The 13553-nt window shown below is 52.4% G+C and overlaps 1 protein-coding gene across 6 annotated transcripts in view; it reads left to right on the top strand.

Moving 5' to 3' along the window:
• The window catches only part of RAB11FIP3 (RAB11 family interacting protein 3), an 85219-nt gene that overhangs the window by 55771 nt on the left and 15895 nt on the right, over positions 1 to 13553 (top strand). For 4 of the 6 annotated variants that reach the window (XM_054211054.1, XM_054211059.1, XM_054211057.1 and 1 more), the window contains 3 exons: positions 2697 to 2884; positions 6400 to 6573; positions 10941 to 11075. In XM_054211054.1, the coding sequence (XP_054067029.1) occupies positions 2697 to 2884; positions 6400 to 6573; positions 10941 to 11075 (497 nt within the window). Of the gene's footprint in view, positions 1 to 725; positions 745 to 2696; positions 2885 to 6399; positions 6574 to 10940; positions 11076 to 13553 lie in introns of those variants that run through there. The other 2 variants (XM_054211056.1, XM_054211055.1) reach the window with 2 other exon arrangements.

Here is a 13553-nt window from a genome sequence, read left to right on the forward strand (position 1 = left end):
GCTGCTGTGGGCACTGGGGACGTGCGGTGCCGGCTGGAGGTGGCGGGGGGGGGGTGGTTTCCCCCAAAACAAAGCACGGGGGAGACCGGGGAGCTGCCAGGCTCGGCTCAGGGACGCTGCAATGTCCTGGGGTGTCCGGGAACGAGCTGGCAGGGCAAACCTCCGCTGACAAATCTCCCTTGCCCTCCTTCTGCTCCAGTGTTAAGAGCCTGACCGGTGTTTCTAGGAAGTGCAGCATAAAGCCAGTAAAGCACTTAAGCAAGTCCCCAGCTTTAGGTATGTAAGTAGTCTTGCTGGATTTATGCTTTTTAAAGTGTGTGTGTGGGGGGGTTTAGGAGGCTTTTGTTTTGATCTTGGAGGCTAGTGAAAGCCGCCTTCTCCCATGCCAGGGATGATGTTGGCTGCAGCAGCCTCTCCTCTGTTTGAATCCAGTTCACTTGAACAGCCCTGTCTTCACCGAAGGGGTTATCGAACACGGGGACAGTCTGCCCAGGGAAGCGGTGGAGTCGCCATCCCTGGAGGTATTTAACAGAGGGGCAGACGTGGTGCTGAGGGACACGGGTTAGTGATCAGTTTTGTCAGAATTAGGTTGATGGTTGGACTCGATGATCTGAAACGTCCCTTCCAACCAAGGCGATTCTGTGATTCTAGGAATTCTCCTGGTGATGACTTTAGACTCCGGCTCTGTGAAGGTTCATGTCACGTTTAACTTCAGGGAGGTGTCCTAGAGAGATGCTGATGTCCGTAAGTCCATGAAAGCTGAACCAAGGTTACAAGAGGGGCTTCTGTCTGTCTGTCTGTCTCCATCCATCACCCATTTGTGTGTGCTCAGAGGGCGCAGGGGTGATGAGAGCGAAGCAAGGGCCTTCGCTCAGTTGCTTTGCTCCCCAGTGTCCAGGCAGAACAGGGACTGCTGCTGAGCAGTTCTCCATCCATCCCTCCCAGTTTTTCAGAGCACCCCTACACCTTCTTGCTAGCCCTTTTTGGCCTCGCATGTGTCGAGGCAGTCTGGGGGTTTGTGGGTGATGCAAAATGAGGCGTTGGTTGGATCTCAAGCCGCTTTGCACCAGTGGAAGCTGCAGAAGTTCTTTGGGGTGTGGAGTATTTACCCGAAAGGGGAGAATCAGGCTGGCGAGAGCAGCCTTTGCGAAGTCAAGGCAACACGATGGCAGCGGGACTTTTGTCTCTCTCGCTCTGGTGCTCTCCTGCTGTACAAACACAGCACGTGCCCGAAACGCTGCTCTTCTACGGGAGGCCAACGTCTGCAGCAACGAGCAGGACCCTTCCACCCTGCCGTGTACGCGCCCTGCTGTGAATGAACAGCTCTAATGTAGTTGTTCGTTCAGCTGTCGCAAGGACAGTATGGCTGTGTTTTCTTTCCAGCTGCTGTAATACAGGGCTTTGAGAAATCTTCTTTTTCTAAAAAAAAAGACAAAAAAAAACCCTTGGAGAAGGCACGGAGAGCTGCTCTGTGTGCCCTCTGGCAGAGGAAGGGAAGGTTTGCTTCACTCTTGGTGCCTGCGGTCCAAACGCTGCCACTTTGCCCTGCTGGCGCAAGTTTGATCCCTCTGAGTGAACTCCAGATGGAGCAAATGGCTTTTCATCAGCATCTTTTTCTCCCAAGGCCGGGCAGGAGGGCTCCCGTCCCTCTGCCCGACACCTCCGGTGGCAGAGGATCAGCTGGAGCTCAGCACCAGCACCGACAGATCCCACTGCGATGGAGAGATCCCAGAGCCAAATCTGACTTGATTTGTTCTGGGGTGCGCTGGGGAAATCCCATAAATGCTGGGAAATCCCATAAATGCTGGGAACTGAGCTGGCACCTTGATGGGTAACGAGAGCTTTTGCTTTAGGAGGGTGTTTCTTCTAGTGCTCCCTCCAAATGTGGGGATGGTTCTAGGCTCATCCGTCCCAGGGATGGTTCTAGGACCATCCCTGCCCACGTGTACGAGCGAGCGAGCAGGACCGAAGATAAATGCCTGAGGGGCCGAACTGGGAGGAAAACCCCATCCTCCCTGCTCATATAAAGTGGTGTCTTAAAAAACAAACCGTGATTCTTTCCCAGAGCCTGCCGCGGGTAACAGATGGCGGGGCAAAATATTCAGCGCAAAATATTCAAGATGCCGTTCCAGCAGAAAGTGGGGGTGATTCGGGTGTCCTGCTGCTGCGGTCCCTGCAAATTAGATGCTGTAATGGAGATTTATAAAGCAGCTTATTTTCTGTTGAGGGATGGAAGGTGCCCTCGTGTTACTAGAGGAGGAGGAAAGTGCTTTAAGGGCCAACCGGTGGTTTTGAATAGTCTTTTTTTCAGAGAATTGAGATTAATAACGTGTCCGCCTAAAATGGAGTGGGTGAAAGCAGTGGTGATCGGAACCGCTGAGTAAGCAGCGGGTAATCCCTCCTGGACTCGACAAATCCGTACTCGCTCAAAAACCTCCCTCCACCTCTTTATTTAGTATATATTTCTGCCCTCTGTTTTACAAACACTGCCCTTGCAAAGCTTGCGGGCCCGGGGCGGTGCTTGGTCCTTGGCCCTGGAGCCAGAGCAGCACCTGGACGCGGGGTACGGCTCACGCTGGCTTCAGGAGCTTGGATTTCCGTGCTTAGAAACGCAACGCAGCAATAATTAGCTGCTGTGTGGCGAAACTGCTATAGTATCTTTTTTTTTTTTTCCCTCTTGTGTTTCTTTTTCCCAGGCAAATGAGGTGACTGACAGTGCTTACATGGGCTCCGAGAGCACGTACAGCGAGTGCGAAACCTTCACAGATGAAGACACCAGCACACTAGTACATCACGAGATGCACGACGAAGTAGAAACGGACAGTGCCATTGACTCCACCGTGCACTCGGAATTCACGGATCCCATCGAGGAGCCGGATCATGGGTGAGTGGGAACGGCGAAGAGCAAAACTCACTGCCCGGGGTAGGAACCGCTGGCAAACCGGGAGCAGACAGGGAGCGAGGGAGATGCGGCCTGAGGATTTAAAAAAAAGCGGGCTGAGTCTGTCCTGCTGGAACTGGTTGGTTTGTTCTTTGTCTCTGTAACTTCATGTAAGACCAAAATAACTCTTCTTCAAGAATAATCATCATAATTAGACTGCAGCATGTGTAGGCTGTTTTGGAGCTCGGCCTGGCAATCTCTTTGAGTTAATCATTGCCTGCCTTGGGAGAACTTCTGTACCCTCATTAACATCTTTAACCTCGCAAGTAAGTTCTCAGATGATCCAAACACCTGAGATACTTGCAGTTTTTCATCTATCGTTTAAGCCAGAAACGCAACATATAATTTTCAAGTCAGGAGGGGAACTCATCGTGTTCTTGTTTTTCCTAAACATGCGTGCGCCCTTTGATGTGCAGCCACCTCCTGTAATAACTGGTTTTAGACTTGTGCCTGAAGCGCAGAAGAGTGAGCTAAGATCATCTTCCCCGGCTCTGAACCGCTGCTGGCGAAACTGCTCCTGGGCCCGCCTCGTTTCCTACATTTGCAGGAAAAGTGGTTTTTTGGGGTGAAAATGGGATGCTGGTAGGCGGGAAGGGAGGGAATAACTCCTTTAGTAGCGACCCAAGGTCTGCGCTGAAACCTCTGGAACCATCGTTGATTAAGGTCTGCTCATGTATATATTTTTTTTTTTGGCCAAAAATACATCGCTCAGGCTTGATGCACTGGTGAGTACTTCCAGTTCCTATTGCTTTTAGAAAGCACCGGGCTTCCCTCCCACCCCAAAATCACATCTGGAGACGCGGGAGATGAGTGGTCAGTGCTCACCTCGGCACCGGGCCTGAAAGGGTGCTGTGGATTAGGGAAGAAATGGGATTAGCTGGCTAGGCTCTCCTCGCCCGAGTGCCTTCAGCTCAGTGACAGTTAAATCGGGATATAATCGGCTGCCGAGTGCCCTGACCGCCGAGCGGAGGGTCTCCGGAGGGGCCATGGCAGCCTGTGTGCGCTCTCATCCTCTGGGGAAAATGGCGTGCCTCGGATTCACCTACCTGTAGGTACAAAACGCTTTGCTTGGGACTTTTTTTTTTTTTTTTTTTTAAGATTAGGTTGTTCTTGAGGCTTCCCTGGTACTCCCAGCATGGGTCTGGGAAGGGCGAGCGTCCTTTGGGCGCTCTGGCCAAGCGGGGTGGTGCCTGTTGCCAAGTTTGTTAAAGGTGCGCAGATTCTGGGTAGCCAAAAAAAATCAAGGAAAAAGTTCAGTTGGCTTAAAGATTTGGAAGGCTTGAGATGAAAACCTTTGGGAAGTGTATTCCCAAGTTGTTGAGGGGTGGTTTTGGTGCCGTCAGACCCCAGGCAGGACAATGGGGAGGGACTCTGGATCAGGGAGGGGAACGACAGGACAAGGGAAAATGGTTTTAAACTGGAAGAGGGGAGATTCAGATGAGATCTGAGGATGAAATTCTTTGCTGTGAGGGTGGTGAGCCCCTGGCCCAGGTTGCCCAGAGAAGCTGTGGCTGCCCCATCCCTGGAGGTGTTCAAGGGCAGGTTGGACGGGGCTTGGAGCAACCTGGTGTGGTGGGAGGTGTCCCTGCCCAGGGCAGGGGGTGGCACTGGGTGGGCTTTAATGTCCCTTCCAACCCAAACCACTCTGTGATTCTCTGACAGCAGTTTTCCACCTGTAGGGCCCAGAGCTCTTCCAGGGGCCAGTCAGTAAGTACAAGCAGCTGCAGGACTGAATCAAAGCTTCAACACTGCTTTTCAGTAGCTGATAAAGCTCAACATATCTGAGGTGGTTTGACGTTAAGAGGTTATTTGGGCTGTGTGTCCTAAAGGTCCGTTGGACTCTGGATCTCGACACTGCTGGAGCCCCCAGTAGCTGTCTATGAAATACTCGTACAATTTATTGCCCGAAGCAGCCCTGGCTGAGGGTTTCCGGGTGCCTGATCAGATCTGCTGTCCTACGGTGCTTGTCGAACCGCAGCCCTCGATTTAGACGTTAGGGGTTGGGTTTTGCTGACGAGTTTAAAAGTTACACACACACACACACCCCCCCACACCCGCCACCTTGTGTTCCTGGAGAGATTTCCCATGCTTTTGGCAACGGTCTGCTGGGTGCGGGGTCCGACTTGGCGCCAGGGAGGATGGATCTGACGGATCCCGCTGCGGGAAGAACGGGGCTTCGCAAGAGGACAAGGAAGATGTGCGGATGCCCACAAGCTGCCTGGGCTTGTATGCGGTTAAATAGAGATGTGTTGCGGCTGGAACGCTGACATGTTTTTTATTAACGGGATAAGGGCAAATCCTTCAGATGGTGCAGGTTTTTGTCATAAATGGCTTATCTGTAATCTTTTTTTTTTCCTTTCTGATTTAGTATAGCAATCTAGTCATACCCCCATTTTCCCCTCTCCTAGCAAGCGGGTGAAGGTGATAGCCTGAAATATCAGATTTATAACGCAATATTTTTTTTGAGAGTGTTGAATTCTGGAGAGGAGAGTGGTGCTAGTCCCCCCCCAAAACATGTACCTGTGGCTCATAGATACACGGGCTGCTTTCACACCTGGGTTCCTACAAATCCCTCCCCCTGCTTTTTCCCCCAGCCTGCTTCCTACAAATCCCCCCCCTGCTTTTTCCTCCCAGCTTGATTTTTAAAAACCTCTGAATTCCTGGGCAGCAAAGTGCTGCTCCGAGAGCGGGCATGTATTGCCGTGGTGGCTTGACTTCATTTTTCACGCCGTGCACGTGAGAAGACACTTAGAGAAGCGATGACTTCTGTGCTAAGCTGTGTCCCCTCCGAAGCAAGGGACGTCCCGGGACCTGTGCTGGGTCTGGTCGGGGTTTAGGCTGATGCTTAACACACTACGGCCTTCTGGATCCGGGCTTAAAAACACATGAAACAGTATTTTCCCTCCGCTCAAGACTGTCATGAGGGCGTGCAACGTTTTCCCAGCAGGAGCAGAGAAAGGGCTCCTTCGTCTGCCTGGGTATTGTGTGTGTGTGGGGGGTGTTACAGCATTAAACCCCGCTGCTGGGCTCTTGATAGGATTATACAGCAATAAGTGAGTGTGAGCCCAGCAGTGGAATTCGAAACATATTTAAGGCGTGTTTGGGACACGCCGAGCTTTTTTTTTTCTGCCGTGCTTTTGGCTGCACCCGTGCTGTGCAAGGGCTTGTCACCAACCCCGGGTCCTGTCCTGCAAGTCCTACCCCCAAATCCTACGTTGCAGCTGCCAGGGGAGCTTGGCGTGGAAAAAAACTGTTAGTTTCTGGTGAAAAAAAAATTGCTGCAAAGTTCCCGGTGGTGCCTGGGCTGCCTTTTTGGTGTTCAAGGTACGGGGTGAATTGCGCTGTAAGGAAGAGTTAGCCGAAATGGGGGACGTGACTTGGAAAATGGAGGTAATATGTGGAATTGGGAAGGCTGTTGCGGTGGCCACCCTCTAATGTCTTCCTCTTCACTCCCGCAGATCCCATCCGCACGACCTGCCCCTGGGCTCGGAGCTCGGCCACTCCATTGTGACGGTCATTAGCGGAGAGGAGCATTTTGAGGATTACGGAGAAGGGAATGAAGCCGATTTGTTCTCGGACAGCTTGTGTAATGGGGAAAGCAGCTTTAATAGCTCCTCGTTCCTCTCTCCCAGGTAACGCTCAGCGCCGCGCTGGCCGCCTTTTAACCGCTTTCACTCACTTGGCGTCTTCGCTTAGGCTTTGTGTCTGGGAGTTGTTTCCTTTGGGTTGGCACAGCAGTCGGCCGGCGAGAGGGGGTTCCTGGCAAAGTTTGGATACAACGGGATAATCGTCTTGGAAGTGGAAGAGGAGATGCCTCCCTCGGTCTTTCCTTTTCCTGAACCCTCCCAGCCAGAGGCGCTAACGGAAGAGCAGTCTGCGTTTCACATGTGTCTGGGGCAGCGTCGCATTCCCACTGCTATGGGGTTGTGGCTCCTCGCAGAACCTTCCGGTAGAGAAAACCACCGTGTGGCTTTACCTCTGGTCCTTTTGGATGACATTTTTCTTTCTTGTGCGCTGGTCTTTTCGGGTTTGATATGATGCTCGGTTGGATTCGCCCAAGCTGTGGCAGCCTTCCTTCCCTGGGCACCCTAAGGGATAGGTGGAGCAAGAGGCATTTCCCACACTCCTCGCGTTAGGCTCTGAAACCAGGAAAATATGGATTTTTTTTTTTTTCCCAGCCCCTGCAGGGTGAACTGAGGAGTACAAAACCCCTCAATACTTCCTTTCTAAGGAAAAAAAAAAATGTAAAAGCTGGCATGATCATCCCCCAAAGTCCCTGTGATGACAGAGAGCAGCGGGGATGTGTTCCTCCATCGGGCGGCGCATCTCTGCGCAGGGCAGGAGTGGTCCCTGCCAGCCGCGCACTTGGCTTGAAGACAAGAGTGTCCTTTTTTCCTTTGGGCTGATACACGTTTGTGACTTTCTGCAGCAGTATAAACCTGTCATAACTTTTTTTTTTTTTTTTTTCCTCCTTTTGCCGTCTGCCTGTCTTCTACCAGCTCCCCAAAACCCTTGGCAGAGTTGGGTTGCAGAGGGCTGGCAGGGAAGTACTGTCACATCGTCTGTCACACCTGTCAGGGCAGGGCTGACTTTCTTTTTTCCTCCCTTCTTTTTTTCCTCCCTTCTTTTTTTCCTCCCTTCTTTTTTTCCTCCCTTCTCTTCTCCTCCCTTCTCTTCTCCTCCCTTCTCTTCTCCTCCTTTCTTCTTTTCCTCTTGCAGCAGCAGTTTCGAAGGTGTTAACTAAGCCTGCAATAGGAGAGCGTTGCTCTAAAGCACGCCTAACCCCTTACGTCAGGAAACGGGTGCTCCAGGGCTTGATGGGATGGGATACCCTGCAATGGAAGGGACGCGTCGCTCGTCCGCGCTTGTCCTTAGATGGCACTGTGCAGAAATGCCGGTGCTGCAGCGTAGGAAGTGCTCTCGAATAAAAACCAGCCTCAGTATTCATTTTGAGCTTCTCTTTGAGTCTGGGCCTCCAACCTAGTTCAGAAGGCTTCTGGCAAGAAAATACTCAGCTAAAGGAGCTTTGCAATCAGTTAAACTTTTTCTTTAATATCAGTCCGGAGCTCCCAGGTTACCTACGTTCCTGGTGTTCAAATCTTGCTCTGTCGGGGCACCGTCTCCCCTCTGCTGCTCTTTGGATCTTATCCACAAGCTGATGCTCTGCAGCATCTTTCCTCTGCCGGGAGGGGCTCACTTGGCACGTGGCCACGCGGCTCCTGGCCGTTTATACTGGAGACTCGCTGCTGGGGCTTGCTGGGAGGCGGGCTGCAGATAAACCCTGCAAAACCTCTGGAGTTAAGAACGCGGTTCTGTTGGAAACAGAGGATTTCCTCATGCCTTTCAGGTCCCTTACCTTGGTTTATCATTGCGTGCATGAAGATCCTTAGCTGATCGTTCTCTGAGGTTGTGCCGGTGTTTTGAACACAGCCCTGCCTCCCTAGTATGTTTAAATGTAGTGAAACCACAAAGAACTACAGGATATCTCTGGTTCAGGTGGAACTCTCTTGTTTGGCTGTGGTTTTAATACAAGGAACGCTATCGCTTGTGAACGGTCACATCGCCATGCACCCTTTCCATGTTACAAGAGTCTCTGAGTGGGAATAACATCGACAAATATTCCTGCCGCAGCTCCAGATCTTCACCAGAGGACTCATACAAAACCCAGGAGCCTTCAGGGTACCCTACTAGAGCAGGGCAGGTTTAGAAGAGACATTAGGAAGAAGTTCTTTACACTGAGGGTGGAGAGACACTGGCCCAGGGTGCCCAGAGAGGTGGTGGAGGCCCCATCCCTGGAGACATTCAAGGCCAGGCTTGATGAGGCTCTGAGCAACCTGATCTAGTTGAAGATGTCCCTGCTCACTGCCGGGGGGGTTGCACTAGGTGGCCTTTAGAGGTCCCTTCCAACCCAACACATTCTATGAGTCTATGGTCATGGGGTATTGCGTTTTCCTGCTTAGTCCTTGCGTGTGTGTTTGCGATCCCTCCTCTTGGGTTGCCCCCTCTTCCCTGGCACATCCATCTGGTGAGAGAAGTCCCACTGCAGCGCTTGGTGGTAAACGAGTGGCAACTGAAGGGAAAAGCTCCTCGCACGCACCCATTTCGGCTGCCGATGTGCTGTGTCCGTATGCACCGATGCTCTGTGGAAGACGCCCATTGCTCCCCGAGATGGAGGGAGGAGGCTGGCATGGGGCAGAGCCTGGCCTCTTGCCACCAGGGGTAGGAGGGGACGCCCCGGGGGCGCAGTGCGGTGGAGCTCTCACCCACTCAATGGGCAACCAACCAACGCAACCAGAGGCCAGGAATATCTGCATGCACCCCAAGAGTTGCCAGGCTGGTCTCTGGCTTCTCCTCTACGCTTCTCTTCCCGTTTTGGTTAACGCTGGTTAGATTTGGGTTCACACCTCAGCGAGGATGCGCCCGGCGGGGATGAGGAGGACGCACCGAAGGGGCCTCCTCGCCAAAGGGCGAGGACAGAGCCCAGAAATGGGCACGTCACTTCTTCCAGGTGCCACAAAAGCTTCTGTCACCTCTTACCCTGCGCAAAGCCTGAGCAACTCAACTGAATGCTGGTGGATAATGATTATCCTGGGTCCAAACCTGTCCTAGAGGGTAGGGGGAGTGTTTTTCAGTATTTGTATTTTTTCCAGGAACAGGAAAAAAGGAGCAATTTGGTGTTTACTGTTTTCCAGTTGCCTGTTCTAAGGGGGCTTGGAAATACTGTACAGACGGCACAAACTCAGAGGCCTGACCCTGGGGGTGGCTGGGCCGTTGACACCACCCTGCCACCAAAATCATGTCAATGAGGGGTTTATGCAACGGAGCTGGAGCCAGGGGACCCCTCTCAGGGTGTCCCGGGCACTCAGCATCCCCCGGGCCAGGACTTGCCAGTGTGGATCCGTATCACGGGGTTGACCAGCCCTTTCGTATGCCTTTTGGTTTTAAGCTTGCTTGTGTTTGCTCACACCTTTACCTGTCTTTCTTATTGAACTGCTTTGTTTCTTCACTATTAACCTTTCTTTGATTCAAGTCCGTGGCTTCCAGAAGCACGTTTTCCTCCAGGAAGGCTCTGGAACGTGTATTTGGCCCCAAATTAACACAAACTCTTTGCTGTTCAAAATCCCTTGGCCGAACTCTGTCCTGCCCAAGTCATGTCAGGTGGGGGAAATGGTTTACCAAGTGTTGGTGAGTCCCTCGACAGCTTGAGTCCCGCGTCAGCAGCTGAAAATGAACCGCTGACCAGACCCAGTAGCTCCCCGGGCTGTTAAAGTCCTGTAGACCCCCCTGTCCCCTTGCCAAATGGTGTCGCCTACAGTAAGGCAACACTGCTGCTTAGCTTCCCCGTGCTTCGCTTCGTAGGAGACAGCAGTTGAATCGCAACCGCCTTTTTGAGTTTAGCTGAAAAGAGGAGCTCTCTCCAATGAAAATCGGGCCCTGTGTTACTAACGGTGGGTCCGCAGCAGCGCAGGTGCTCAATTTTTCGAGCATCCCGTTGGAAAACAGTGCGACCGACCAAAGGATTTGGCTCTTGGCGCCCAGTCTGGGGATGTGTGACTTTGGTCTGCTTTTACCGAGGCAAACCAGGACCCTTGCTAGAGCCTCGCAAGACGGGTTGATTGGAAAATCATGTCGGCAAATAAACTTTGTAGTTGTGTAGGTTTGTGGGAAGCGTGCACCTCGCCTTCCCTGGGCTCCCGGAGGGGGTCTTCCAAAAGAGCCGGCTGGCACAGGGGTTTGGAAACAGGGGCCAAGCTCTAAGTCTTGGTGGAAATCCTGCTAATTTGTAGCAACTCCATATTAACTGTGATTTGGCTTCTAAAATCGAGGGCAGGGGGGCAGGGGGAGGTGACCCAATCCACCCTGAAGGTTTTAATCGCAAGTCTTGTATCTCACGCCAAAAGCTCCCCTGCCCCACCCTACGCTCAGCTTGTGGAAGCCACGGATGAAAATCAGCCCTGTCTGTTCTGTCCTGTTGAAATGACCCTTGTGATTTCTCTAGCGCAAATCCGCTCGCTGTGAAACTGCACAGCATTATCGCAGATGAAGCTTTTGAGTTTTACTGTAGCCAGTGCCACAAACAAATCAACCGCCTCGAGGATCTTTCCGCTCGCCTGAATGATCTTGAAATGAATAGGTAACTGGGCTTGTGCGGGGCCGTTTCGCTGCGGGGAACGATGGTCTGAAAGGGAAGACTCTCCTTGTCTTGCGCAGATTTCCTTTGGCCTGCTTGCGGATGGGGATGAATTTCACCAAGGTGAACCTCTCCAGGTGGTAAAGGTTATAATAAAGTTATGGAGGGTGAGCGGAAGTTTCCTGTAGTCTGAGCCACGGAGGCTGGCAGACAGCGAGAGTCTTCCCTTCTGCCCTGGGTGACCTCTTTGCATGTCCTGCTGAGTGGTGGGCACTTCTTCACGCTCCAAGTAAATGCAGTCCTTTGCCTCGGGACTTAAAGCTGATCGCGTACAGTATTTCTGTCACCAAGGAAAAAACTGCCAGGTCTTCTGGCCGGTAATAGCCAGCATGGAGGCACCTCTAAGTTTCCGGTTCAACCTAGAAGGGCAGGTACAGCCTGTTCTCCCCCTGCAGCAGTAACCTGGAGCCATCGGCTTGTTTTCTGGGGCTTGGGACCTCTTCCGTAGATGCTCTCGCTTTGCAGCGGTAAAATCTTGCTTCGCCAGCTGCCTGCCCGCCTGTGTGCCACCACTAGCCGGGTAGACGTGATAGACACTGGGGCCTTTGTGTAGGAACATCGCGAGCTTTTGAACGTTAACGTTTGAGATCTACCAGCCAGCAGCTGGATTTGCTGCTTTGACAAGTGGGGAGGGATTTCTATTTGTTCATTTATTTTTTCAGACCTTTTTTTCAGTCTGCTGAGTGCAAGGATGGCGGTAGTAATGATAATCATTCTTCTCGCATCTGGCGTGCTTTTTCCAGCCCGGTTTTTGGTCACGCTCTTGGTCTCTATCTGTCCTCTGCAGGGACAGCGTGACGTGGGAGCTCTCCTGGGCTAGGTAGCGGTGGGAAGACAACTGGGAAACAAATAAGGGCTTCAATTTTTTAATGGAAAAAATACTTCTCTCCCTTTCTCGGGTGAATAGTTGACTTCGCTGTTGGAGGGCCTTGAGGGTCAGCGATGAGTCCCAGGTTATGCGGTTATTAAGGAGATCCTAGAATTCCCTGGATGCACCAGTAGCCCCGCTCCATTTGGGGCTTTGTCCACCAAATTTACCTGCAAAGCCAAACGGCCACCTCAGAGCCTCCTGTGGTGGATGGGATTTCCAGAGGAGGCTTCCCCATCCCATGGTGTCGTGCTGGGAATTCCATAGGTTTTGATTTAACGTGTGCACTTTGGGCTCAGGGTGAGTAGATATGGTTCCTCCCTCTGTGTTCAGGGTTTCCCCGGCACAAATTTGCTGGGAGTTTGTTCCGAGTGTCCCCTGCGCACCGACCCGGTGGAAGGGACGTTGACCACCCTTTCTGCGCTGAGGACAGGCGAGGTGTCCCCGTGCAGTAGAGGGGACGCGCCAGGACCTGGTGGTTGCTCCCAGCATCACTAACAACGCAAGGGGACCAAGTCCTAGGCTGCGGGCGAAGAGCGCGGCAGAAACTGGACCAACCTCTGGCACCGTTCCTGGGAGGCAAAACCTGAAGACACCCGCTCCAAAGGATGGGGTGAAGCCCGCGCTGCCCTCTAACAGCCCCGCTCTTAAAGGCTATGGGTGTTTTTACGCAGCATTTTATACTTGGAAGAAGGTGGGGAGCCTGGTCCCGGCATCGGGGCACTGCTCCCCGCGCCCGCCACGTGGGGAGAAATCCTCCAGGAGCTCGGGATGAACCAGTTCTGTAAAAGCAGGTTTTGTTTTAGTGCCCTTGAAGTGTGTCTCCCCCCCGCCTCCCGAGAACCCGGCGCTGCTTTCCGAGAAGCCGTTTGCAGAGGAAAAATATTGTTTCTCTCCCCGGTGCTGGGGCCGTACGTGACTCCGTACGACTGCTGGCAGACGGGGGGGCCTGACCTCGGGCGGCTGCCGCGCGGCCTTGAAGCCCGGCCAGCAGCGATTCTTGCCCTCCTTGGAAATCCGGGGTTTGGGGACGCACTATTGACACGAGGGCCGGTAACCCCGACAACAGCCCCAGGTCCCTCATTGTTTGCTTTTTTTAGAAAAATAAAATTTTCCTGAGCTATTTTTAATTCCTCCTTCTAAGAACTAATATCATTGTTGCAGCTCTAGGCAGGAATGAGCTCCCAGATGATTTTATTTTATTTGTTATTTATTTATTTTTCTTTAAGCTGAGCTAAGCACCAGGGAATGCAGTTGCTGCTTCTCCGCTGGGGCTAGAGCTGTGTTGGCTGGCACCGGTCAGTGATTTGGTGTCCGCGACGTGTCCCGCTGGCACCTGTTTGACGCCAGCGCGTGTTTGGGGTGGAAGGCGAGATCCAAGCCCCTTTTGCTTCGCTTAGCATGCGGCTTGCGTCCGTCACCACCCAAGGACTGGAAGGAGCATCTTAGCAAGCAGCCCTTTCGAAAAAAAAAAAAAAGAAAAAGAAAAAGAGAAAAAAAAAAAAAGCTTCTTTTTTTTTTTTTTCTCAGTGGGGAGAGCCTGCAGCCCCAGG

The sequence above is a fragment of the Rissa tridactyla genome, chromosome 8, assembly GCF_028500815.1.
Source record: "Rissa tridactyla isolate bRisTri1 chromosome 8, bRisTri1.patW.cur.20221130, whole genome shotgun sequence".
Lineage (NCBI taxonomy): Eukaryota > Metazoa > Chordata > Aves > Charadriiformes > Laridae > Rissa > Rissa tridactyla.